Genomic DNA, 25947 nt, shown 5'->3' with positions numbered 1-25947 from the left:
GTCATTATTCCGAGCAGTCGTTTTAAGCATGTCGGTTAATGATTATGGGCGTCGCGCCGCCACGTTTTAGTCAGCTTTCGCAGCATCACGTGCACGTTTTTTTAGGACTAAACCCTGTTTGTGGAGAGCAAACGGACACCTGCTCACAATGGTCGCATCATTAATGCCGTAGAAAACTACGGGTCGACTCCCCCGTAACTTGTTTGTCATTGTCTTTGGAAATGTCACGGTGTGTTAACGTGTGTGTACAGTATGTGTGCGAGTGCGTGCGTGTGTCTGTCTGTCGGCCAGGCCAATGATCTCCTAGCAACACACAACCCCGTTTCTATAGAAATTCAGGTGAGTTTATACAAGACAGATGGCCAGACAAACACACATGCAGGCATGTGCATACACACACACACACACACGTAATAAACAGCCATGTACAGGTGTGGATCAGACGTCTCCTTATTTATTTTATTTTGATCTGCTCGGGCAGACTACGGTGACGTAGCAGCAGTTAAACCCCGTCGCCTCACCGAGGGAACCTTCTGTCTTCTGCATCTTAATCTTTGTGCCAGACTGACTAACGGGAGAGACCCCGCTGACTCTTGGGGTGTCAGACTCCAAATGCAATTCTGATCTGTGATTTTAACACACTTTGATTTAACTGGCCCACATTTCTTCACACATGCGGTTGGAAATGTGGAGCTCAGCCCTCAGAAGCGAAGTGTTGCCCACAGAGCAGCTCGCACAACTGCTGGCTTGTTAACTTGCCACATGAGATATTAATTTATTGCCATTTATTGCAATTGGATTCACACTGGAGCTCGTCTGTTGGCAACGCCATGAAACAGCCCGATGACGTCATCTGGCAACGGCCTCCCGCACCGTCTTGAGACAGAACCGCTCTGATCTGGATCTCCACCTTCACTGTCACACATTATGGGAGTCACGCGCACGGCCGCCCACGTGCTCTCCTGACGAAACCTCTAATCAGGCTGAATGAGCACCTCCGAGGCCAAACTGTAGAGGAAGGAGACGTTCTAAAGGGTTTTACTGCTGCTGCCCAACAAACACTGCCCAGATCTGGATCACAGAGAAATGATTCCACAGGAAAACCCGCCATCATTTTCAGTAACACTCGGACTCTGCGTGCATGTGCGCGTGGGTGTGTGTGAAGGTGTGTCTTGTGCTCCGTCATATGACCTATTTTTTTGCACACCAGCTTGTGATGGTCATATGTTGGAGCAGGGGAGGATCGCCTTGAGCAATAAAAGAAATATACGCCTCCTCAATCATCAGCAGCTGAACCACGGCGTCCTCCAAGCTGGCCCAGGACATTTAGGACATTCAGGACATTCAGGACTCGTCAGCAAACCACAGACATTTCCAGGCTATTTTTCTTTCAGGGCAAAGTTGTGTGTCAGTATCGATCCTAATACGGATTCCCGGATGATTCTCCGAGGTTTTCTGATCGGCTTCAACTCCTGGATGTGACGTCATGCACGCGGCAGGAAGGGAAGGAAACATTAGTTTGGTGATCCCTGGTTAACCGGGGGGGATTTGTTACGGCTGCATCGGTGTCAGTCACCAGCGTGGCAACCACAGGACCCAGTTAAAGACACCAATGAGGCTTTTAATTAAAAACAAGGGCTGCATATTCGCACCAAAGCCGCTGCAGCTGTAGGACAAGACTTCCTCAGGAGCATTCCTCCACAGAGCTTCCCTAGCAACATGTCTCTGGTTCACTGCATCCTTCTAGACTAAGACCACATCCAGTCAAACCAGTTTAGAATAACAAATGGAGATGAATAAAGTAACCAGAGTAAAAAACCTCCATCGGCTCAGTCCACTGCTGCTCGCTGTGATGCAACAAGAGATCAACTTTGAGACAAGATCCGAAACGAAAAGGACCGTAAAATAATTCATTTAATGCTAAAAGCAAAATCCTTCTTTTATTCAACATGGAATGGCTGCAAAGCATTTCTCTATTTTCAGTCTTCAATAACAGAGAAACTCCCGACACTGGTAAAATGACAGGGTGGGACTCCAAATCCTGGACGAAATACAGCTCATTTCACAATCCTACAGTTTCTGTGAGTCTTTGCAGTTAAAAAGGATTATAGTCAGTTAATCCAGAACTTCCCAGATAATCTGAAATAGACCAAGTCCATTCATGTCTGCACGCTCCCATTTCATTTATCCAGTCAGAGGCAGCTAATGGTCTGCTTCCTGTCTGCATCACACGTACCCGCCCCGTTTAACCATTAACCACCCACTCACTCGCTCACCCACTCACACACTCACCCACACACGCACGCACACACACACACACACTCACCCGTGGCCAAACTGTCCAGCACACTAAGTGAATGTCAACAACACGTATGATCCGGATTAGCATCTGAATCACTGGTCAAGCCGAAAGATGTCGAGAATGAACGGAAAAGCAGTCAAAACTCTTCATACGTGCGCGTCTTCAGTGATGCAACCACATCTTGATTTCACACACCTTTGGACAATGATCAAAGCTTCAGCCAAGTGAAAAATCTCCCGGCAGCTCCCGTCAAAACAGGAGTGTGCAGGGAGAATTAAAAATAGAGGTTTGGAGAGACCGGTGCCGTTAGGGAGGATTTAAATACGATAATTCTACATGCAGCTTTGGTCTGTGGCAGCAGCAGCAATAATAATAATAATAACAGAGCAAATCATATCCTATAACAAAAGTAGCTTAAAAGCAGCTTAAAAGCCAGAAACTGAAAACAAAGGTCATTCTGGTATAAAGTTGCTTCTATTTCCATTTTATTTTACTTTTGGTTGTATTGCAGCATAAGTGGATTAAAAACATTCCTGAGATGAGAAGAGGCGGCGTGTGTGTCGTGGTGGCCCAGCTACAGGTGGAGTGTGTAGCCCAGCAGATGGTACTCACTCTGCTGCTCTCTTTAAACAGTTTAAAACTCATCCACTTTGGCATGTCGACCTCTCCTCTTCTGTCTCTCTCTGTCGCTCCCTCCGTCTCCGACAACCCGCTCGCTTGTCTCTGACACACACACAAACACGCCCTCACGCTGTGCCTCTCACCCTCCGCTTCACTCTCTCTCTCTCTCTCTGAACAAACAGCTTTTTGATGGGAGCAAGACTATACTTGCTGTGTCTGTGTGTGTGTGTGTGTGTGTGTGTGTGTGTGTGTGTGTGTGTGTGTGTGTGTGTTAGGGATGGCCACTTAAATGGATAGCTAACTATTCAAAAATTCTCCAATGTTCCCAAAAAAAAGAAAAACACGTGTTTAACGATCCTCCCAGGCCGTCATCAATAAAATTAGGTGTCAATCTAAAACATATTCCCTCTGAACCTTCATAGTGGCAGCAATGATCTAAAAAACAGGGGGTTTATGCATGTGTATAATTTCAGTAGATCTAAGAAAATGCACTTTTGCCACCAACACTGGATTTAAACATTTATTTTAATCTTCTACATACCGGAATGTTTGAGTTTCCAAAAAGCCTTGCAGCCAGAACTAAAATTCCTCTGTCCTCGACGTCCTCTCATCAGGCAATCACACACACACACACACCACACACACACACACTCACTCACACACACACACACACACACACAAGCTGGCATAAATGTGAAAAACAAGGCTGCACTTCCCTCTCGATGCTCCCGCAGAACACTGCGCTGTGTGTCCGAGCGTGAGGGACACAAGTCCTCTCTACGACTTCTGAACCTGACCCTGAATGCATCTGATTCCGAGGACACACAAGTGTGGTGTGAGCGGCGGATGTCAGGACGGGGGTGACGATCACAGCCGCTCCTACAGCCCTTCAGCTGGGGTGATGTGACTGTACACACCAGGAGTCAGACACTGTGTACAGGTCTGATTCCTGGTGACAGAAGCTGCGTCACTGATGCTGAGATGATTCTCTGGCAGGACAATTAGGGACAATGAGGAAGACCAATTAATCCAAAGGAAAGAGCCTCTAAAGTGCCCATGTGACCTACAGCGTTGGGGCGTGTGTGGTGCCAAACAGCCAACCACAGGAACGACGCTTTAAATAACAGACTGAACCGCAGCTGACTCACGGTGCCAAAAATAATAAAATAAATAAGTAGCAGAACATGTCGCATCCTGGCCGTCACTGCACCAACAACTCTGAATAATTGTCCCAGAGCCGCCTTTGAAAACCATAAAACCGGGGGGGGGGGGGATCTTGCCTTTGTAGATAAATGTAAACCTGGCCCGTCTTCAGGGGCCACAGACAGTTGTGCAAGTTACATAAGTGCTGCTGTTTTTGTGGTGTCTGCAAACCAACGCTCTATATTTTGCCTAAAACCGCTACTCTGAGGTCGCAAAGTTCAGATTCAACAACACTGCAAATGCTACAATAACGCCAAAGGAGGGGGGGGGTGTCGTGTAAATCCAAAACCACCAGAGAGGCGTCCCACCCTGTCTACACACAGAGTACAGTAGATCCACCAGACACAGGCGGGCACTGGAACATCTGACTAAGCCACTTCTGGGCGGCCATCATAGCGACCAGTGGGGGAGATGGAGAGTGACAGAAACAAGGGGGGTATTTGGGGGGGAATCTCGTGGAAGAGGGTCATTTTAAAGACTCGGTGCGAGGCTGCCGGAGACACTATAGACCTCCAGCACGCCTCGCGGGCTCAGTAGGCCAGAATATGACATATGATACCAATAAAAGGGGGGGTGGAGCCAAAATTTAACAGCCCAGCATGAAAGATTCTGCAGCCAGTTGCAGCGAGGCAGAAGACAGCGAAAAGTGCTGCATCAGCAGATTTAATAAGGAGCGATCCAAAACAGAAACAAAACAGAACTCCTCTCCTTTTTTTCTCTATTTGATGCTTTCAGGACAGCAGAACCCCCCCCTCAAAAAAAAAGTCCCACCAAAAATAGCCAAAGCCAGACTTTTCTAAATCCGAGCAACAACAAACAGGAGCGGAACAACAGTACGCCCACACTCGGCACAGGCTGGGAAAATTCATCACCGTGTTTACGTTGGAGACGAAGAGGTGGGAAAACAGGAAAATGTAAATAACATTTAAGGCCGTTAGAGCTGCGTGAATATGCATCCACGCTAACGCGCACTGCAACACATTTAGAATATACATCAGTTATCAGGCCGAGAAACTCGACACACAGCTGGATCATTCCCGATCGAGTCAAACAGGAGCCTGTGTGTGTGTGTGCGTGTGTGTTGGTGACATTTAGAACCGGGTAGTGTGTAGGCGTGGGGTTGCACGTTGAAAAGGCCATGCTGTGTAACCCTACAGTGGGAGGCCATGACTGACATCTGCTTGGGTCCTACATAGGCGCGTGTGTGTGTGTGTGTGTGTGTGTGTGTGTGTGTGTGTGTGTGTGTGTGTGTGGCAAATGGAGGCAGCACCTGCCAACAACCACTTTGATTTAAACCAGCTAATAAAATGTAGACTCAGACCAGCCAAACCTTTAGCCCCTTAAAGCCGAACACTCCTCGCTCATATGCATCCTATTTCATAAAAAAAAAAGACATTTTATATCCCAAAACTTATATAATGATGTATATAATAATGGGTGAAACGTTTCATGTCTGAAATCGTGAGCTGAGCTCTGCTAAAGGTTAAAAACAGGCTTACTTGGATGCGAGGGGCTGCCCGGTGCGCCTCGTTTGCACACAACCTGAAGAGGCCTTTCATCACTAACTCCTTCTCTGTTGGTGAGGTCACATTGTGGACGACACCTCCACTCACACACGCTTCAAGACACCATCATTCTGACCTGAAGCTTCCACAAAAACACACCAGACCCCAGCCCGGGTCCGGCTGCAACTGTGGCCTCGCGCGGCCCCTGCTAGCACTCATAGTAAGTGCGTGGGAAACCCCGTAGGGCTGGGACAGCTGCGCGCCGTCAGCTCGTCACGGAGCCGCGTCTTCTACCTTGTCGCTGTCCACGGTGTTCTGGGACGTCCTGGAGGCGATGGAGATGGTGTCTGGTTGGCTGCTGCCGTCGCCCTGGCTGTCTCCGTCTTCGCCTCCCTCCCTGAGAAAAGGCACAATATTAGTTTTTTGTTGGGACCACGTGTGAGGCCTGATCACTCTCGCTTCACCTCGAACACTCTGATTAACAACACACTTTTCAGTCACTAATGACAATCATTTGATGTGTCTGTGACATCGTGGTTGACTCAAAAGTATGCGACCGATATTTGACTGATATTAATGCTGAATGAAGCTCAGCATTTGATGTAAGCAGGAACCGAGCTGAGGAGCTTCGTTAATATTCCGCTGTCGCTCACCTCTTGGCGTTGTTCCTGGGTTTGGTCAGCGCTGGTGTTTTCGGCAGATGAAGAGGCTCCTTCAGCGCCCCCTTCAGGTGGGTCATCCTCTCCTGGATCACCTCCCGGATGTTTTTGATCCACTCCTGCTTCGCTTCCATACTGGTGGCCTGGAGGGAAAATGATTAAACAACCATCAGATGGACGGCAAATAAACACAACAGAAGCGACAACTTTTATATCAGTTTAAAAAGTACCTTTAGGACAGTTTTATTGTCTGAGGACGGGGTTCTTCCTGCCCACAGAGCAAACTTACAGGGATCGCCCTCGATGTGCTCGGTCACTCCCAGCTCCGAAGTCTGCGAGATGTCAAGAGAACAGGATAAATGTAACAGTGACATGTGTGGAAAACACAGCTGCCTTATGTGCAAACACACAGAGGATTAAAAGATAAAACACCAGCCATCAGTCGGCCGGTGACCTGAAGCAACGCACCTGCTGCACTTTAGCATAAACATGATGAAAATAGCACGGAACAGAACACCCACCAGTAGTCTGTTCTTGTATTGGTACTTGGTTCTGCCGGCTGAGTCCTTTATCTCTTTGCTAAAGACCAGTGAGAACTCAAAGAGGAAGAGGTGTCGATCTCTTCCCTTCCTGATCAGCGAGCGAGGATCCCAAACCTGGAAACTGTCCTGCAGGATGAGCTCGCCCTGCACTTCCAGGTTCTCCTCGAACCCTGAGGGAAGGGAGGAGAAGCAAAAAAAAAAAAGAAAGATGCGACGTCAGTACAAGGCTAACTCACGCTCGTCACGACAAAACGGGTCAAACACAAATAAATGGTTATTTTTTGGCTAGTTTCAAATGGCATTTTAAGAAAAGAAAAACAAATCTAAGAAACGGTTCAGATCAGAACTGTCCACACTCATTTACCCTCCAACATGGCCAAATGCATGGCATCATTAGCTCTCTTCGGAACACCGAGCATCACCTCCAGGCCATCTTTAATCTCCCCTTTACCCTCCTCACAGCAAGACAGTAGTTCCTGTGGGAGAACAAGAAAATGTAATTGCATGTGAAGAGAACACAGAAAATGGTTGGGCTTATCTGTTAGCGTCCACCTTAAGCAGTAGTTGGTATTTGGTAATCCTCTGGACTGGTTTGATGAGGTAGGATGAGATGGAGTTAGCCAAACCACGTCGCTGCTGGATGTCCTGTTTTAAAACACGCCGATGAAATTAAAGCAAAAACCCAACCACAAGAAAAACGATGCAAATTTTCAAAAAGTTTTCAAAAGTTCTGCTCATAGGCGCATTTCAGGCGTTGAAATGGTACCACCTAGTGGCAATCATCGGAATTACACGTTGCCATTTTTTACCAAATTGTTTCATTGAATAATTAACAATTACGGTAATTAAAGAGTTTTTGACCCCTGATTCGTGCATCACGATGATCAGACACATGCTTTGCTCCACTTACATCAAAGAAGGTGCCAGCCTGCTCCAGTATGAGCTGACTGGAGTCTGGTTTATTCTTACAGTAATCTACATAGATGTGGAATTTATCAGCCTGGAAAAAAAAGTAGAAGGGTAAGTATTCACCACCATCAAAATCTAAAGAAGTTCCAGAATTAAATGCTAACGCTCACCCAGGTGACGAAGCAGTGACCCACGTCCTCTGGTAGCTGCTCATAGTTGATGAGCTCCTTCAAGAAAATACTGCAAAGATGTAAACATGGAAGACAAGACATGACATACTGTGTACTTGGGCAGCAGTACGAGGAGAATTTAAAGTGTCTCTCACTTGTTATGAAAGTCATAAATGTCCTGCATGTTGCCAAAGATGATATGCTCCTTGTTGGCGATGCCTGGAGGAATCTCCTCCACGCCATTGGTCATCTCCCACAGGTAGGTCTGACAGACAGGCACATTCAGGCATTCTTGTATTTTACTCAGAGCTTTTCAAAGGGTTCATTCTCACCTCCAGACACTCCTGGAGGTCTCTGACGTAGGTCTTCTCTGTCTGCAGCAGCTCGGCCATGATGAACCTGCGCCAGGACAACGGTTGTGATTAAACACCACAGAGCTGGACCAAAGAAGAAGATCAATCAGAGGCTGCCGTCAGATTCATCATCTCACTCCTTCTTCCGTGCTGACTTCCTCTTTTCCTCATTGACTTCATGGTTGGGATCCCGAAGTTTTACTGCTTGGTCGTCTGTCAGGCTGGCGGGAATAATGTCCAGCTCCAGATCTTTGGTGTCCTGCAGAGCAAATTAAAAATCAAATCAAGCGTGTTCCATCATCTACATAACCGTATTTATGTTGGAAATGCGTGTTTTCACCTCAGAGCTGACGCCCAGGCTCCTCTCCAGGCTCTCCTGGTATTTAGCCATGCGCAGCGAGAAGTCCCGGTACCGGCGGTCCACCGTGCTCACCCAGCGCTTCAGCTCAGTCACGTGCGCGTGGCCTTTCTCCACCAAGTTGTCCGCCAGCTGGATCAGCAGCTTCACTTTGTCCTTGGTTTGCTGTTAAAACAACAATCGCTACAGTTGACCTGGACCAGCCGCTGACGCGTGCGGTGTCCATCATAAACTTGGTTTTGGGTCGGAAATTGAAACGAAATGTAGAAATCAGTTGAATTAGTGGACTCCATTTGCTTATTTTCAATTTGTTTTCACTGTGTTTTAAACAGTCGTTTGGAATTTAATTTTCAAATCTGACCGGATTCCAAGGCAGCTGCGTGACTATCTGTTACCTTCGCAGACAGTCTGAAGTGATGGTAGTCACTGAGGAGCTGCTGCGTCTCCTCGCTGCTGTCGCCAGGCGACGTGTGTGTCGCCAGGTAAACTTCACCTGTCTCCTGGATCCAGTCCAGGGCCTGTATACACACACACACACACACACACACACACACACACACACACACAAGAGGTCTCATGAGTGCTGCGCAAGGGCTCTAATTTAGAACACAATTTAATCCCGCCTCTTCCCATTAGGGAATATTAATGTTGAAACCCATTAACCTGTTTTGCGCTGCGTTCAAAGACCACGAACTGCTGACACTGGTCCAGCCTCCTTTTCTTTAAGGTCCAGAAGTGGAGGACTCTGTTCTCTCTTTGCAGTAGTTCATTCAGAATGGCTACACACACACACACACACGCACGCACAGGGAGACCTGTTTAATCGTTTGATCACTATAAAGCACAACCGGTCTCATTTATCACCTGGGGCAAATCTGTCCGTGCCACCACGATATTAGAGGCGTAGTAAAAAGGCAGCATATCTTTTTATGCTGCAAAGACTCAGCAGACGAGAGCTTCAGTTCTTTCTGTCCTGGTATCAGCAGAACTGACCTTTAACTTGTTGTTCTGGGCCTCTGGCATGACTGGTGGCGCCAGGCATGCCCACGTTGTTCCTGTGGATGTACTTGAGAAACACCTCGGCGTTCCTGCGGGCCAGCGTGCACGCCTGGAGCACGAGGAGATGATGCTTATGAGAGTGCCACAACAAACCAGGACTCCGAGTTGTTTAATCGCGCACGCATAAATCTCATGAAAAGCTTTGAATGCCTCATATTTCTGCCCTGAGATCTGTTTGAACGACAGTCAAATGTGGGTAAAGGACCTTGAGGAAGGCTTCTTTCTGCTCCAGGTGTTTACTGATCAGAGGTAGAAGGTGGTCGCTGTCGGATGACGTTCCCAGTTTGTCGTGGCTCCCGCACCAGTCTTCATCGCGGCGATACTCCTGCTCCAGGCTCTCCAACACGCTGCACACCTGGAGAGCGACGACAGTCACGTTAACGGGGGTTGGAGCCACCTCCCGCTCAGCGTCCTTCCAGTGCCAACCTGCTCCGATGTCTTGTAGAAGGCCACGGAGGCGTTGACCAGCTTCAGGCGGTCCTCCATCTTCAGCATCAGCTGCTGCCAGTGAACGGCCACCTTCTCCGCGCAGTTGCGTATCGCCTCTGGATCGTAGTGTCCTGCCTGCAACATCATCTGGAGCGGGAGATGGAAGCCGGGTCAGACGGCGGCGACGGCGGACGTGTTATTATGATAATCATCCTACAGTTACCTCTGCCTTCTGCTGGACCTGCAGAGCGCTCTGATGAGTCTTCTGCAGGGAGTTAGCATGAAAGAGAGACTGCAGGAGAAAGAACACGCAGCACGTCTCATTAGTTTCACCACGTTCAGCTCACTGGTTCATCCACAGACTTCCATCATCCGATGGAGGACGCACGTCCAAACGAACGCACGCCGATATAAACGCCTGCTGAGCTACAGCGGACCGCAGCGGTGCTACGCCTGTGTCAGGGGGCACGTACCTCAATGGCCATCTGGAACTGCTCGTGCTCCCTCTGCAGCTGCTCCGCTTCAGACAGCGAGCTGGCGTTCACCATGCTGGCATTCAACATGGACTCGCCGTTTCGGATCCAACCCAGCACCTAAAGGGAGACACAGCGACAGGAAGTCAGTCAAAGCCACAGAGCGAGCACGCGTGCATGCTTTACATTCAGGTTGAGCGACACAAATGTGGCCAAAGGCAACACTAGGGGGCAGTATAGACAGACAAAACAGGCCAGAGGAGCAAGAAGACGCAAAATAAGTGGGAAATGTGCAGGATCTCTATCTAAGCTTCACCTCTGCCGTGTCTTTTAATAAGGCACTCACTGTATATTATTTATACATATTAATCTACAATCAATATGGTGTTGTCTCACTCCAATCAGCTGCATCTCACCACATGAGTCCAGGAAGAGGGTTGAGCAGGTACGTTTGTGTGTGCAATGTATTTGCTGTTGTCATAAACCTCATTAATTATTCAGCTGCATCCCCGGGACGCAGCAGCTCTACACTTCCGTTTGTTCACAGCATGTTCATGTTCTCTTTCCTTCGTGTAAGCTGGAGGTTAAAGAGATTGATGGAGTCTCATTAGCGTCACTTCTCCAGTATGGCAGAGCTGCTCCAACCTGATTCCCACTCTGTTTTCCTTAGGTTGTGATAATTAAATCCATTTAGGCAATCAAAGAAACATACCAATTCCTTTTAGGGTATTAGTCCCATCTGGTGCAGGAACAGAACAACAAACACTGTTGTGTTCCACGATCTGATGTAAGTGGAGGAATTGAGGATCTCCTGTGTGTGTGTGTGTGTGTGTGTGTGGTAGCATCTGGAAACGGATTCTGTTGTCACAGTGATTTCTGTTTGTGTTAGCTGTGAAGAGTTTTCTAAGTGCTGCCTTTTTTTGCTGATGGCAGAAGCGTGCGAGCGCGGGCGGCGGGCGGCTGGGCCACTCCGACTGGACGGTTCCGCGTCAGCGTCCATTTACCTGCTTGACCTCGGCCTGTAGGTGGCGCAGCTGCAGGGTCTGTTCCAGGCGCGTGTGCGTGTGCTGTGCGTTCAGATCCACCTCCTGTTGCTTCTCGTGGAGGAACTCCAGCAGCTCCTGGACCTGAGAGGCCAGGTCCATGTCTTTTTCTCCCGTCAGCTCGATCCCTGCACACACGCCAGCCATTTTAGAACCAACAACAGCTGTTTCTTCCGTCTGTTGTACTGCAACGAAGGGCCTCTCTTGATCTCTTTACCTGAAGCCTGGACCTCCATGATGTACTGGTGCAGGTCCTGACCCTGCTGCATCACTTCGTAGGTCATGTTGTTCATGGCTGCCTTGCGCTCTGCGTGTCTCTTAAGCCGCTGCTCCGCTAGGCTGATGTCCTCCGCTCCGCCAGATGAGGCGCTGCTCCCGCCGCTGCTGCTGCCGCTGATGCTGCCCGAGCGACCGACGTCGCTCAGCTGGCGAGACAGATCTTCCTTCCAGGCGTCTAATTCAGCCGTGACCTGCGGCGGCGGCCAAGGGGAGCAAATGTGAAGCCCTGAACACCTTCTGAGACCAGACAAATGCGGCCTCTCTCACCTCTATCGTGTATTGCTCGAATATGCGCAGCTGGAGAAAGATGTCCAGCTTGATTTTGCGTTCGTGGAACAGTTCCTCCATCTGGCCCTGGGCCTCGTCCAGCTGCTGTAGCACCCCCTGGATGTGTGCAATAGAACTGCAGTGGGGCGTCTTGTTGGTCGACATGGCTGCATCTCTGCAGAAATCAAATTAAATGGAATGTTTGGGATCTTAACCTGAAATTGACTTTTTAATGAGGTGGATAAGTTTTACCCAAGCAGCTGCATCAACTCCATCCCTCTCTAATAATCCTATGAATATTAATATCATCACCCAGGCCCGCATGAATGTTTTATCTTCCCAAAACGCCGCCACGAATGCTAAGGTGAATTTCACGCTCACCTGAGCTGTTGTATCAGCTCCTCTCCCTCTTTAATGACATTCAGGGTCGCCTCCAGCGTGGCGGTCTGCTGCTGCTGAAACTGCTGAATCAGACTCTGAACCGAGTCCACCGAGTCGCAGCACACGTCGTCCAGCAGCTGTTTCTGCAGCTCCTCCATCCATGACCACAGCTGGACACACCGAGAAAGCGTTGAGTTAAAAGGGTGCTTGTTTTAAAGGCGCTGGCTGATGAACCGCACTGTCAGAGGGCGCCCTCGTGCGTCTGTGCGCCTCTCACCTCTTTGGTGTGAGTGTGGAAGGAGACGGACATGTCCAGCAGTAACTTCCTGTGTTCCACTCTGCGGACAAAGTCCTGGATGCGAACTTCCAGGTGTCTGGCTGCCTTGTAGATCTCCTCAGGGTCGCACTCTCCGGTCTGAGCCAGCTGCTCCGCTGCCTCCAGCAGCTTGTCTGCATTGGTGTATGTGTTCTGCAAGGGAAACACACACACAGACAAACACCAGACACTGTTTAAAGGCACGAGTAAACATCGATTCGGTCGTGCGCGTTCTGCACGTATCACAACAAGATTACTCCTCAGTCAAGAATGAGCTTCAATGCTAAAATGGCCTGAAGTTTCAGCCATTTAAAAGCAAATCATTTTCCTTTTTCGCTGTGGTGCCTGTTTCTAAGTGTTGTTTCAAGCATACCTGTACACCTCACACACACACACACACACACACACACACACACACACACAGCTGTAAGATGTTCTATTCATTTTAGCTTCTGTAAAGCACCAGCAAGACTTCCACCTCTATCTCCTAAACCTCTCCGCCCATTCAGGCTCTCCACATTCATCAGGAGGAGATAATGGATTAATACTGGCCTATTTTTGGTAAGTATGAGGGATTACCACTAGAATATTTAACTTCAGGAAGTGCGTTACATCGGAGATGAGGGCTAAGGGTGTCGCGCTTGACTGAGGGAAGAAAAGTTGGATTATACAAGAATATGAATTTAAGGTATTTGGATATTTGTTAAGCGGAATTAGGCAGAAGATTAAGAATATATTCAACATGAGATTATTACTCTTCACTGTACATCTGCTTTGGTTCAGGAGAGGATTATAGAAAAGAGATGACAGGCCAGCAGAATCCTCCCTGCCATGAGAGGAAAGCGGCACGAAGGGGATCTTATTGGGCATGAATCAACAAAAAATTGATTGTTGCCTTTTTTCTGACAAACATTTTAATGCTTAAAATACTCTATGGTGTAAATACAGTGTTTGGTTGTTTTATGCAACCCTCAAACGTGTTCAGCATATGAAGATTTAGTATCAGTAAAGAGTTAATGAAGGGAAAAAAGGGATCTTGTGACCCATATGACACCGGTCCAAAGTGTCTTAGGTTAATCCTTATCCAGAGTGTAAACATCACATTACAATATCGCACACTCATTATGGGATTTACAGTCACTCGGCCAGAGGGTTCACACTCCTCTGCAACCTCACTGGTTTGGGAATTCCATCGCTCGGTGAAAATCGGCTGTTTGGGAGCAGAAATCCTGTCGTCTGAGCGACGCATTTAAATAAACACGCAGAGGGCCGCACATTCATCACGGCAAATTCCCAAGCCTTTCAAACGGCATTTCATGGCTGGACACTGTTTTGTCTGCTGCTGCTTTAGCTTTTAATGAAGGACTTGCAAAGCAGTTTGCATGTGTGCTGGCGAAAAATACCTCAGTGTTAAAAGAAAACAAAAATCCCCGATAAATCACTTTCTGCTTTCAGGGCTTCATAAACCTCACATATTTGAAGCATTTGCCTTTTTCAAGCCAAAAACATGAGCAAATGAGGCTGTGGGAAGGAGGAAGAAGGCAAAAAGAGATAAAATTGGGCTTGTAGTTGTTTTCAGAAACTCAGTAAAGGTATTTGGGCCCGTCTCCTTCTCCGTCCAAGCACCGTTTCAGTAGTTTTGTGGCATCGAATTCGAGATTTCAGAGCTTTTGAAAAGTGAGGAGCGGACAAAGGCAGCAACGCACGGCTTGTTGACGTTTAAACAAATACAGGCAGACAATCTGACAGGCTCAATAAGCAGGAATTATCCACTTAAAAGGCCTTCAAAGCTCTGACTGAATCCAAAGAAACAGATTTGCAAACAAACCACTTCCCCTGCAGCGCTGACTCGGCACTCCCGTCCCAGCCTTGCTCGGCTTTTTCAAACTGGTCCCAGTGTGCCGCGGGTTTGTTCCCTACGTGATATTGGAGGAATTCCTCAAATCCAGGAGCAGGATTCTGCAGATCCCTCAGGAAAGGCTCGTGGCCATATATGGCTGGGTGGGAGCGCGTCTGCGAGCTTCCTGCCATCACCAGACACGCTGGTTTTTGGAAATTTGGTATTAATCAGGGCAGATTAGTTGCAGATGTCTGCGAGGCAAACGCGCCTCGACGCCACTTGCACCGTGGCGAGCATCATGTGAGGACGCCCTGCTCGCTCCAGAGGAAGGGGGCGGGAGAAGCGCGGGCGCACTCACCTGAGCCACATCTTCAAAGTCGTCGTGTCTTTTCTGGAGGGCCCGGGCTCTGTGGAGGGATTTCCCCACGCCGGTGTGTTTGCTGAGGAACGCTTCGCCGTGGTTCTCGATCCAGTCTATCACCTGCGTGGAACAAAACAGGCTGGTCACCAAAACGGGCTCTGAGGCCGACGCTGCGTCTCTGTTTTACAGGTCAGCGTTCCAAAACATCTCAGGGCTCATGAATTAGGAACGGAGGGGATGAAACCCGCATGATCTGTGTGGGAAATTTAGGTCAACGCTCAGCGGACGATGACACGTTGTGCAGAAGACAAGAGAACCAGAGCCAGAACAACCAGGGGCCTTTTAGGTGGATTCAACAATAAACAGGATTAGGGATCATTAATGTGACCTGTGCTTTGGCTTCACTGAGGAGCCACCTGTGGCCCCTGCATGTGCAAGACCTGAACAGCACATGACCTTTGACCTTTTCTTTATACTCACATACGGATCTGACATGAACAACTTCATTTTTTGGAGACTACCAACTCCTGCTGCTGAAACCCAACAGCAAAATTGGAATAAAATGAATGAAATCAACATAAAATAAAGTGGATACACGTGACTCTATTAAATCAGACCTCAAACATTACAATTAAGCTTCCGATTTCAACGCGTCTTTTAAAAAAGATCCAACCAGCACATTAAAGCGTCGTCTGAAGCTGAAAGTTTCTGGATCTTGCGGGAAGAAGCCTGTCTGGATGGAACTCATGACATCACCGCGGCGCAGTCGGTCCAGCTGGAGCCGCCGAGAGATCGGACGGAGGTCACGACACGGACAACTCCAGCTGGATGCGCAGCTCCAAGAGCCAAACAAAACCATACGGTGCACATGTTCTCTGTCAGAGTTGCTGAAGCTCTCTTCCTCTCCGGAGGAACATATATCCCGTTACCTAACAACAGCGGGTGAAACAGCCTCGTTTTGAATGATTTATATACCATTGGTATAAGGTTGGATTCACACTTGCTCTGTTTCCCCGCCACCTCCGTGTGCGCCTGTCAGCTGTTCTGTGTCGCCACGTGTGCCGCGCTGCTGTCTGGGGCCTCGTACAAAATGATGCATGGAGATTAGAACTTGGCGAAGCTCGGCCTTTACCAGATTTATATCCTCGCGATACAATGGCTTATTACCTCACTATTTTCTCCCTCTCTGTCTCTTTGTCTCTCTCACACTCTCTCGGCTCGCGTAAAGGCGCACAAACTGGGCCATTCTTTACGGGTTCTGCAGTCCATCTTGATGTTGTGCTTCTCTCTGTCAGGGGTCCCGTTTGGAAATACGGCGCACACGTTGGTCGGCCGCCACAATAAAAGCACTGAAAAAATACTTTTTTTTTTAAAGATTTCCACAAGAAAACATCCGCACGGTGACCTCCATCTGGTTTGACTCGAGTCCGTTCAATGAATATAAGGCAGGATGGCGTGAGAGCAACGTGGAGCCGGAACTTCTGGCTCCCCCTGGTGGCTGTGTGCGGAATATGTCACAGGTCTGTCACATATTCTCTGCGCTAATAGGTCGTGACCTTTTTGACCTTTCCCCGAGCCAGCTCCTTTAGCCTTTTCAAGTAGCCACGACTTTTCACCAATTAGTGCAATGCTCAGTTATTAGTGCGGTTTATTTTGGTTTGTTTGTGTGTTTGTCCCCGTGACAACAGCCTAGCTAACAGTCCTCTGGACAGATTCGATTACACATACATTGAGAGAATCAAATAAAAATCTCATTGGGAGACTGTCACTCTGGCCCTAAACTCTCTCTGCAGCATGAGCGGCGGGAACTGACGGATATGCGGAAAAACGCCAAAAACGCCTCGGAGGAAGTCTGCTTCGAGTTAAACAAAAAAAACAAACACTCCAGCGCACATGGACATGACAAGAACTGTCTGAGAGCACAAAAACTGTCTTGGAGAAAAGTAAAATCAGGCAGAACTTTATTATTTTGACTCCCTCGTGAGTGGGAAGGAGACCAAATGGCTGCGTGTGCGGGACGCCAGCGTTCCGTCTCTGCTTCCAACACTTGGGATGACGGCGCTGGTGTTGGGGGGAACAATGGGAGGAAAGATGAGCTGTTACTTTTCGATTATGTCAGCGCGCGCTTCTCCACTAACAGATAACAGGAATGAAACAGAAATCTCAGTTCTTTTTTGATGAATTCCCAGAAGAACTTTTGTCCACAACCCCCCCCATCCCCCCTGCTGGCCACCAAAGTTTACGGTGGCTGTGGTAACGACTGCATTACACTGAAATATGCAGCGGTAAGGAGTCAAAATTAAGAGTGTTTAATGGCTACTTAACTGGATTACTGAGTAATAGAGGCGTACCAGTCCAGAGTTACAAACAGATTTGGGGCGGTTGGGTTGTGGTCAGTGTTTCCTAATTATAACTGCGCTAAAGCTAACCTGGCCAGGGCTGTTAATGGACAGGATATTGGCTTGGCTGAGGCGCTCCGGCCTCGCAAGATTTAAAATAGAAAACACATGCATACATGCAGTTTCTTGACAGGAATTCCATGGGTTTCAATACAACAGTGGCGCTCGGAGAATCATTTTTCCACCCACAATTGCACATAAGAAAGTAAAATAATACCACCTTGTCCTCCTCCACATGGATGTCATTCAACATACAGCGCTAGGGTATCCAGGAATCTCTGCTGACATCTTTCCAAAGCCACACAGTCTCCGAAATATGTGCTTTGCTACCAGCAGAGCGTCGATCTGCTGTGAGAATTGGATTTCGGGTTTTTTTTTTCACAGCGTGCGGCGCTAAACTGCGATGGGAAGACTGCAGAGATGGACCAGCGTGTCGTGGTGATTCTTTGGTCACACCACTGCTGTGTCTGTGCTAGGTCACACGCTGATACTCAACGGTCCGCAGCGGCGTTCCCTCGACACCATATAGCCCCTTTTGTGAATCCAAAACTGAAAAAATGAACGTTTAAAGGCTGTTCGTACATCCAGGATGTCCCGGTCTGGTCCAGCCTGTTGGACTTCCCGTTGTTTGTGGTTTTGTGTGCGCGTACCTGTTGGACATCTTGCTGAAAGACGCACAGCTGCAGCCTCTGGTGCAGTCGGACCTTCCGATGCTGCCAGATATTCTCGAGACGCCGCTGATGGTGGAGGACCTCATGCACAACATCCAGAATGCAGTGAACCTATAAAAACAACCAAAAAAACATTTAGCTTTCCTGCTTTTGCAAGAAGCGGAGAGGCACAAGCGTACTGACCGCTTTGGAGTAATTGGCGGTGGCTGTCAGCGATTCAGAGTTGCCAGGACTCAGAGGCCTCTGGAGGACGTCCAGCAGAGCTTTGCCATCCTGGCTCACCTAAAAAGACAGAAGGTTCATTTCTAACCTCTGCAGAGCTAATGCTAGGAACCACCTCACCGGTCTGTGCGCAAAGCTAAAGAAGCTAAAGGAGATCTTCTCAAGATGAATAAAGAAAAATGAGGATTCTTCAATGACTCAGTCATACGTGATGATCATGATGATACAGAACGAGCAGCTGCGGCAAAGGCCTGCAAAGGAAGCGCAAGAAATGTTGAATTTCGCGATCCCCGTGGGATTTTCCCCCAGCGTATGTTGGCTGCACCCATGCACCAGCCATCCAGAGTGCATCCGCGGTTTCTCACATATGTGCTGCATGTGTGAAGGCGCAGATGTGGAGAAATTGATCTAAAACCGCGCTAATAATGAAAGCCACCCCCGTTCTCTTTCGCTACGTGTGTAAAACACAACAATGCGCGCAGCACTCAAGTAAACATGAGGAAACCTTTAGTCACGGCCTGCAAAATCACCGCTACAAGAGAACCGACGCTTTCAGCGCCTTCGGTTGGCGCAGAAAACGGTGCAATGGGTCTCACAGGTTAGCCAGAGCTGCCTGAGAGAGCTGCGAGGTTACTGTAGCTGTCTACTGTAGCTTATCTGCTCACAGATAAGTCTCACATGAGCTAACGCTGCAGCGCTCCGCCTAAAGATAAACCGCCAGACCTCAGCGAAGACGTGTGGGCACATTCCCAGACAGCAGGCCTGGACGGCGGCGCTGCAGCCGCTGACCGACGCGCCGATGACATCACAGCCAGTCACGGCCAGTATCAAGACAAAGTCCAGGCTGCGCCGTTTCCATCGAAAAACCCGAAGGTGATTAATCCTGCGAGTGTGCGGCCTCCGTTCATCGCGCTGGCAATGACATCATCGGGTCACCGGCTCATCTGGGTTTTGCGGCCGTACCTCGGTGTACGCCTGGGTGACCTGCTCGTACAGACTCTGGTGGCGGTGGATGGCGAGCTCCAGCTCCTGCATCTCCGACGGTAACCCTCCTTCGCTGCAGACTTTACACCAGGCCTCCACCTCCGACAGGAACTGGGAAAAACGAGGAAGACATGAGTTCATTCGAACATCCCGGCCTTCCTGCCTTTGAACAGGAACGGCGTGCAACGATGATGTTCATATAAACGCTCTGCTCGTTTTAAAAATACTCAAGAGAGCTGGAAGAGCTTCTAACTCTGTACGTCTCTCAGCTTCATTCATTATTTCACAATTAAACCGATGTCGAGAGTCACTTTAATCTGCCTCGGCGGAGCAGGAATCAGCCCCAGCTGTTGCCATGCCAACCGTCCCAGAATAAGCAATGAGGCAGTTCGATCGATAATGGAAATGAATCGAGCGGAACGCCGTGACATTGTGGCGCTGCGAGACGCTACAGGGAGAAAAGAGCCTCGGGTAAATGAGGGAACTTCCTGTCGCCGCACCTGTTCGGCCTTCTGGTGGAAGACGGAGGACATGGCGAGGATGGTGGAGCGCTCGTCCAGCGCCGCCGCAAAACTTTTCCAGTCCTGATCGAGCTGAGCCGAGATCTGCTTGATCTGCGTGGAGGCGTAGTGGCCGGCCTCGGCCAGGCGGCTCGCCACCGACATGATCCTGTTGATGTTCACGTAGGCATTCTGGGAAAATAATGAAGCGTCGCTGGTAACCATGACTACCTAACTGAGACGAGATCATGATGTCGGCTCATTTTACGCCGTGAAGTCCAAGTTTTATTAGACTATAACAACAAATGAATGAGTTAAATGACCATTTTCAAAGGTCACACGAACAGTCTCACGTCCCCGCCGTGATTGGGAGCGAACACCAACACTGCGGTTGCCGTTAGTTACCATGGAGTTCATGGTGAAGTGGTTGTGTTGAGTCTGCAGCTCCACAGCGTGTTGGTAACTCCGGCCGATCTCTGTGTGACTCTGCAGGAACAGCTCCTTGTTGTGGCTGATCCAGTCGAACATCTACACCCACACACACACACACACACACACACACAGATCCTTTATTGTGAGCCACTGTCATGTTATCTTGCTGTCTCTAGTTGCTGTGTTTGTCAGAATAAAAGCCAATCGGTGGGTCAAACCTGACGTGCACGCCCACACAGAAGCCCCCCTGCTGTCCAACTGCCCAGAGCTTCAGCACTGAGGTGAACGCGCTGAGCACACGTGCGCACGGTTCCAGCTGCTTTTTATTAGAACTACAGATGCCAAGTTTCATTGTTTTGGCATTATGTGGCCGACGGTTCTGCGGGATTTTGGAAGTTCACCTCGAGCGAGCTGTTTTCCAGAGCAAGCCCGCACTAATAAGCGTGCTGGCGCGTGTGCGAGCGATCTGCCGTGCGCAGCAGAGTGAGCGTTTCAACGTCAACGTGACCGAGTGCAACACAGCAACACGAACAGATCCTGTCAAGAGGCAGCAACATCAGCGGATTAGTCCACAATCTGCAGGGGGGAAAAAAAAAAAACCTTCAAGGTTTTTTTCCTCTGTCTGAATCAGTCTGCGCACCGATTCGGGCTGGGGGGGTTGCCATGGTTACCAAATCATCCACACAGACATTTCTCTGATGGACATTCTGTCATGTCTGAATCTTTCCCTGCACTTTTGCTGCGGTGTAAACTTGTCCGCCCACGCGTCGCAGCGCGATATAGACAAAACTTTTGTGCCCCCCACCCAACCTCCACCACCACCCCCTCTGTTTGCTTTACGGTAAATATTTGCAGGTCTGGCCTGTGGATTTCTGTGTGGAAGCAACACAACAAGCCTGCTGACGCCCATCTGTCTCCGAGCGTGTGTGCGTCCAGTCAACAGCACTTAAGATTCTACCAAACAAAACACGAGTCTCTCGGGCTGATTCAGGCTCTGGATACATAAAATAAACCCAGTTAAACTCCAGCCAGTTTTCAGGCTTTCCTATTTATCACATAAATATATATATATATGTGTGTGTGTGTGTGTATATACAGTATATACTGTATATATATATATATATATATATAGAGAGAGAGAGAGAGAGAGAGAGAGAGCATTCTCTATCAAGTGATATCTTTTTAGTTACTTGGAGGTAGAGAATGTCTCAGGACCTGCTTTATTTCGATAAGCAGTCTTAGTTTTGCATAAGGAATTTCACAGTTCGATGCATTAATGGGGAATGGAAGCCAACATTTACTCGCAGCCGCAGATAATCACTTAACTTGGCAGGAGGGAAACGGTGCTCGCACATTTTCCACTGGGTTAACTGGTAAATGTGCTTGTCTGTTTTGATAAAGAGTATAAACTCTACGGGCTAATTCATTTGGAGCAGAAAGCGGGGGTGGGGGGTGGGGGGTGGGGGGTCAGGAAACATACACATGGTGCTGAGCGTACAAATCTGACGCACTTTTCCCAGAGAATTTCCATTTTCTGCTATTCTCGTGTTCCACTCGACAGTTTGGAGGGCAAACACACTACGTTCAGACGTTGAATCGAACAAAACCAGGAAAATTCCAAATAATTTCAAATGCAAAATTTTGAAAGCAATTTCTCTCCGACGTCTTGGTGTCTCTGAAGGAAGCAACAGCTGGAGGAGGCTGCAGCTGGAATGAATGAATGTGGGCCACTGTCACCTTCTCAGCGTCCTGTTCGAAGAGCCGGAGCTGGAAACACTGATCCAGTTTGAGCTTCCTGACGTGCCACATCTGATGCAGATGCTGCCTGGTGGAGTGCAGCTTATCCAGGAGACTGGCCACCTGACACAGACATCACATGATCCATCAGGAGCATTTCACAGTTGGCGCGTGAGGAGTAATTGATCCCCACACTCAGCTTTAGCTACATAGATCCCCTCTCTGTGTATGCTCACTACCTTGGGAACCAAACTCTGGAAGTCAGCAGAGCCCGAGATGCAGTTCCTCCCGGAAAACCCGTCACTGGATCGTATGCACTGCAGCAGCCGCTGGCCTTCTCGGTCCAGATCCTCCACTGGAGCCTTCAGCACCTACAGATGATGAGGGGAAGGTTAACAGAAGACAGTGAACACGAGTCCAGGCTTCACTGTCATGGGAGCAGCGGTCCCACCTTCTTCTTCAGCTGCGTGTGCTCCTCTATTAGTCGACGGGACCCTTCCACATCTGCAGGGAAGTCCTTCTTGGACAGGAGCTCCTGAAACACACAGGGTGGTGACATCTTTCTCTAAACATCCTGAGGATCTGCTGTGGAATCACGCATTCGTGCATCTGCTCACCTGCAGGTCCTCCAGTCTGGACAGCAGGTGAACGGCGTTGGACATGAACTCCTCCAGGGAGACCCTCAGGTCCATCCATTCTTCATGGTTGTAGTCCAGGGAGCCCTCAAAGTCGTCTGTTAGTTGAGAGGGATCCACCAGTTTGGCCAGTCCTTCCACTGACACCATGCTGGTCTGAGGAGGAGAAAATGGCCGATTTTTCTGTTACATCCTGTATTTCACCAGCCCTCCAGACTCTTGGCGACTCACTCTACTGACCTCAAAGGAGAACTTGGCGCTCCCAAAATTAGTCTTTTGCTTCTGCCAGAAATTGTCCGGCTTGATGATGAGCGCCACGCAGATCTCAGCTGGGAAAAACTCCTGCAGCGTCTTGAGCAGAGGCTTGATCAGTTCCCACTTAGAGCCGCGCATGTCGATGATGACGGTGAAGCCGCGTTTACACACGTCCTCACTGGGGGGGGGCAGGTTAAATACAGTAAAAATGGAACATGTAAATGCACGTAAAAGAGTAATAACACGCAGTCTGTTTTGCTGTCTTTTACACACACACACACACCTCATATTTCTATCGTTGTGGGGACTCATAGCCACACTATGATATGACTATCACACAGCTCCCTGCCCTAACCCTACTCTAACCATCACAACTAACTAACTAACTGACCTTAACATAATTCTAAATTCCACTTTAAAACCATGTCTTACCCCTCAAAGTCTTTTGAAGTCATGGGGACCAGCCAAGTCCTCACTTTTATGGTAGAATGACTATTTTGGTGCTTAAAATGTAGTAAATACAAGGACAAACACACACACACACATGCACACACAGGGAGCCTCTATTAAAACTATTGAATCCATTGTAATCTGCCTCAGGACAGCAAAATTCCATTACCATGGAAACAGCGGGAGGAACTGGAGCAGGGCTGATGGGGATCGAACGACTGTATTATTGTTTAATGTCAGCGAGTTTGACTCTGATTCTCAGCGCAGGTTAAATTGACAAGTCTCCTTGTCGGTCCCTCCAGCTGCCGGTCGCCTGATACGTTCCCCAACACCGGAGCGATCAAATTGCTTATCTGGTGTTTGGATTTTCATTAGTCTCGGAGGTGCACGTTAATATCAACACTCGTTGCCAGTGTGTCCTTCGCCACCACTAACGTACACTGATTCAATTGGAGGGAAATTAAGAGCTTCTCTGTGACCAATAAATCTTTTCTTTCCCCAGAGCCTCTCGTTCCCTGCAGCATCTTCTGGAGTGTGACAGACTTGTTGCAGCCTGCTGCACACACACACCACACACACACACACACACACACACACACACACACAGAGCAGCACTGATGCTGATGCAAATCACACGCTGCTCGCAGACGGAGAAGAAAGGAGCACTTGATTAGAGTGGAGTTCTCCGCCAGGCACTTCAGGCTCCACTTCTTCCCTCTATTAGCTCCTCTAGTCCAATTAGCTCCAAGCTGTTTGCGGCGGGACTCACCTGGGAACGGTGGACAGGTAGGTCACCAGCTTCCTCAAGTCTTCCTGTTTTATTCGGTCGTGGTTGCTCCTGGCGGGGAAGGTAAGGATGGGTCCGCCTCTTTTATCTCGCCCACCTGGACATTAAGACAACAGCTTGTAGTGCACGGCCGGTGGAGAGGGTGTTGCATTGCAGCCTGGACGGAGGCCGGAACTACGACCACGATCAACGCCTGGAATCTGTCGGGAACAGCCTTCTCCATCACTTCTAATCACAACACGACCTCTGTCTTGTAAAACCCTGGACCAGTGACTGGTGGTGTTAAAGGATTGGGAAATAATTAAGTCCCGAAGCCAGACGGGAATCATTAATAATGCGCCTCGAAATGATTCAAATAAAAGCAAATCTACGCTAAAACCACCGACACTACATTATCACCAAGGAGGCCGCACGGCCGTTGATGCGCGTGTTCCCCTCACGCTAATAGCTTTAAAACGTCTGAATCCGTAACGCGACCTCCATCGCGGCTCCATCGGGCAGAAAGCGCACCCTCCCAACGCGCGCTCCATCGCCCGCTGCATGAAAAATGATGTGTGAGGAGATGTTTGGGTTAGATTAATGCAAGAAACACAAACCGCACTGTTTATGAAACTGCTAGTCAGACGAGGAGAATCACATTATGCCTGTGTGTGTGTGAGTGTGTGTGTGTGTGATGGGGGAGTACTCTGCTGTAATCCAAGGAGAAATCTGGATGACAGATTGCTGTTGGCTGTCTGGGTTTTACATTGGATCTCGCTCTCTCTCCAGCGTTCTTTCTCTAGGACTCTCTGCCGTTCTCACGTTTAAATCCTATTTGTCAACACGTTCAATCACCTTGGCTCGGTGTGAAATATCTTATGCACGGTTTAATGTGTGAGGAATTAAAGCTGCTGCTTCACAATGCTCGTTCAGGGTCGACTGTGGGGAGCGCGACGGCGTCTGTTGTCTCCGCTTATTTTGGCACGCGGGACCAGTCGTGTCCAGGGCGTAAAAAGGCCGTTGCTAGCTTTCCCAGCCCGTGTCCCCGTAGCAGGACATCGTAGCCATGATCGGTAACCACCACCAGCACGACTCATGGAGTCATTCTAAATCCAGACATCGAGCTGTTGTGATCTACTCGAGGGCCAGTTGATTCACCTCTATGGCCTCGTTTGATCGTGTCACCGTTCACGAGTCTCAGAACCCTGATGGATGCGACCGCCTAAACCTAAAGCTAACCTTGTTAGCTTGTCGAATGGAAATATACACAGTGCACATTTGTGTCCAGAGACTGGGGTTTCATCACAACAGAGGTGCCTCCAGCTCAGACAGAGGACCTCCAACGTGGCTTTTATTAATAACCTGCACAGCTAGACCTTCTCTGTTATCTTAGTTGCTGCTGAACTGAAAATATTAAGCATTAAGTAGGCTTCTGATCTGCACGAATGGAACCTTTGGTGGTTTAAAAACAGCACAACTCTCACCTGACACAAAGGCGACTTTCTCCTTCAGGACAGGAAGAACGTCAGATGCCTTGATGCCCTCCGTCCTCAGTGACCCTGCGAAGAGAGGGGGAAAAAATGAGCAGAGCTTTCTGAATTAATCCCATTATCAGATCAACATTCCAACACACACAGAGGTACACACACACACACACACACACGCCATCATTTGCAGATTTCTGCATTTTAAACCCGTTCAGAAGCAAAGGAAAGTAAACAGAGGCAGAAATCTTCACCAGTGAAGTACAACAAAAACCACTTTATATTAATTCCTCCATCCCATAATCTTCTCATATCTTTGCGGGCCCATTCCTTTACTCGCGG

At 48.8% G+C, this 25947-nt stretch overlaps 1 protein-coding gene across 1 annotated transcript in view; it reads right to left on the bottom strand.

Moving 5' to 3' along the window:
* The window catches only part of LOC130522374 (kalirin-like), a 72625-nt gene that overhangs the window by 25610 nt on the left and 21068 nt on the right, over window positions 1-25947 (bottom strand). The window contains 37 exon segments of the mRNA XM_057026703.1: window positions 5926-6028; window positions 6285-6433; window positions 6521-6622; window positions 6812-7002; window positions 7197-7308; window positions 7385-7477; window positions 7743-7832; window positions 7912-7981; window positions 8067-8176; window positions 8244-8310; window positions 8402-8523; window positions 8605-8787; window positions 9018-9140; window positions 9286-9401; window positions 9616-9730; window positions 9887-10036; window positions 10108-10257; window positions 10334-10402; window positions 10584-10703; window positions 11588-11754; window positions 11844-12096; window positions 12173-12347; window positions 12554-12723; window positions 12831-13022; window positions 15068-15190; window positions 18120-18251; window positions 18324-18422; window positions 19326-19457; window positions 19847-20038; window positions 20252-20374; window positions 22016-22138; window positions 22255-22386; window positions 22467-22550; window positions 22633-22806; window positions 22891-23083; window positions 24125-24239; window positions 25606-25680. Of these exon segments, the coding sequence (XP_056882683.1) occupies window positions 5926-6028; window positions 6285-6433; window positions 6521-6622; window positions 6812-7002; window positions 7197-7308; window positions 7385-7477; window positions 7743-7832; window positions 7912-7981; window positions 8067-8176; window positions 8244-8310; window positions 8402-8523; window positions 8605-8787; window positions 9018-9140; window positions 9286-9401; window positions 9616-9730; window positions 9887-10036; window positions 10108-10257; window positions 10334-10402; window positions 10584-10703; window positions 11588-11754; window positions 11844-12096; window positions 12173-12347; window positions 12554-12723; window positions 12831-13022; window positions 15068-15190; window positions 18120-18251; window positions 18324-18422; window positions 19326-19457; window positions 19847-20038; window positions 20252-20374; window positions 22016-22138; window positions 22255-22386; window positions 22467-22550; window positions 22633-22806; window positions 22891-23083; window positions 24125-24239; window positions 25606-25680 (4889 nt within the window).

Source organism: Takifugu flavidus, chromosome 1 (genome assembly GCF_003711565.1).
Source record: "Takifugu flavidus isolate HTHZ2018 chromosome 1, ASM371156v2, whole genome shotgun sequence".
NCBI classification, from domain to species: domain Eukaryota; kingdom Metazoa; phylum Chordata; class Actinopteri; order Tetraodontiformes; family Tetraodontidae; genus Takifugu; species Takifugu flavidus.
This window is presented reverse-complemented; position numbering and strand designations above follow the sequence as displayed.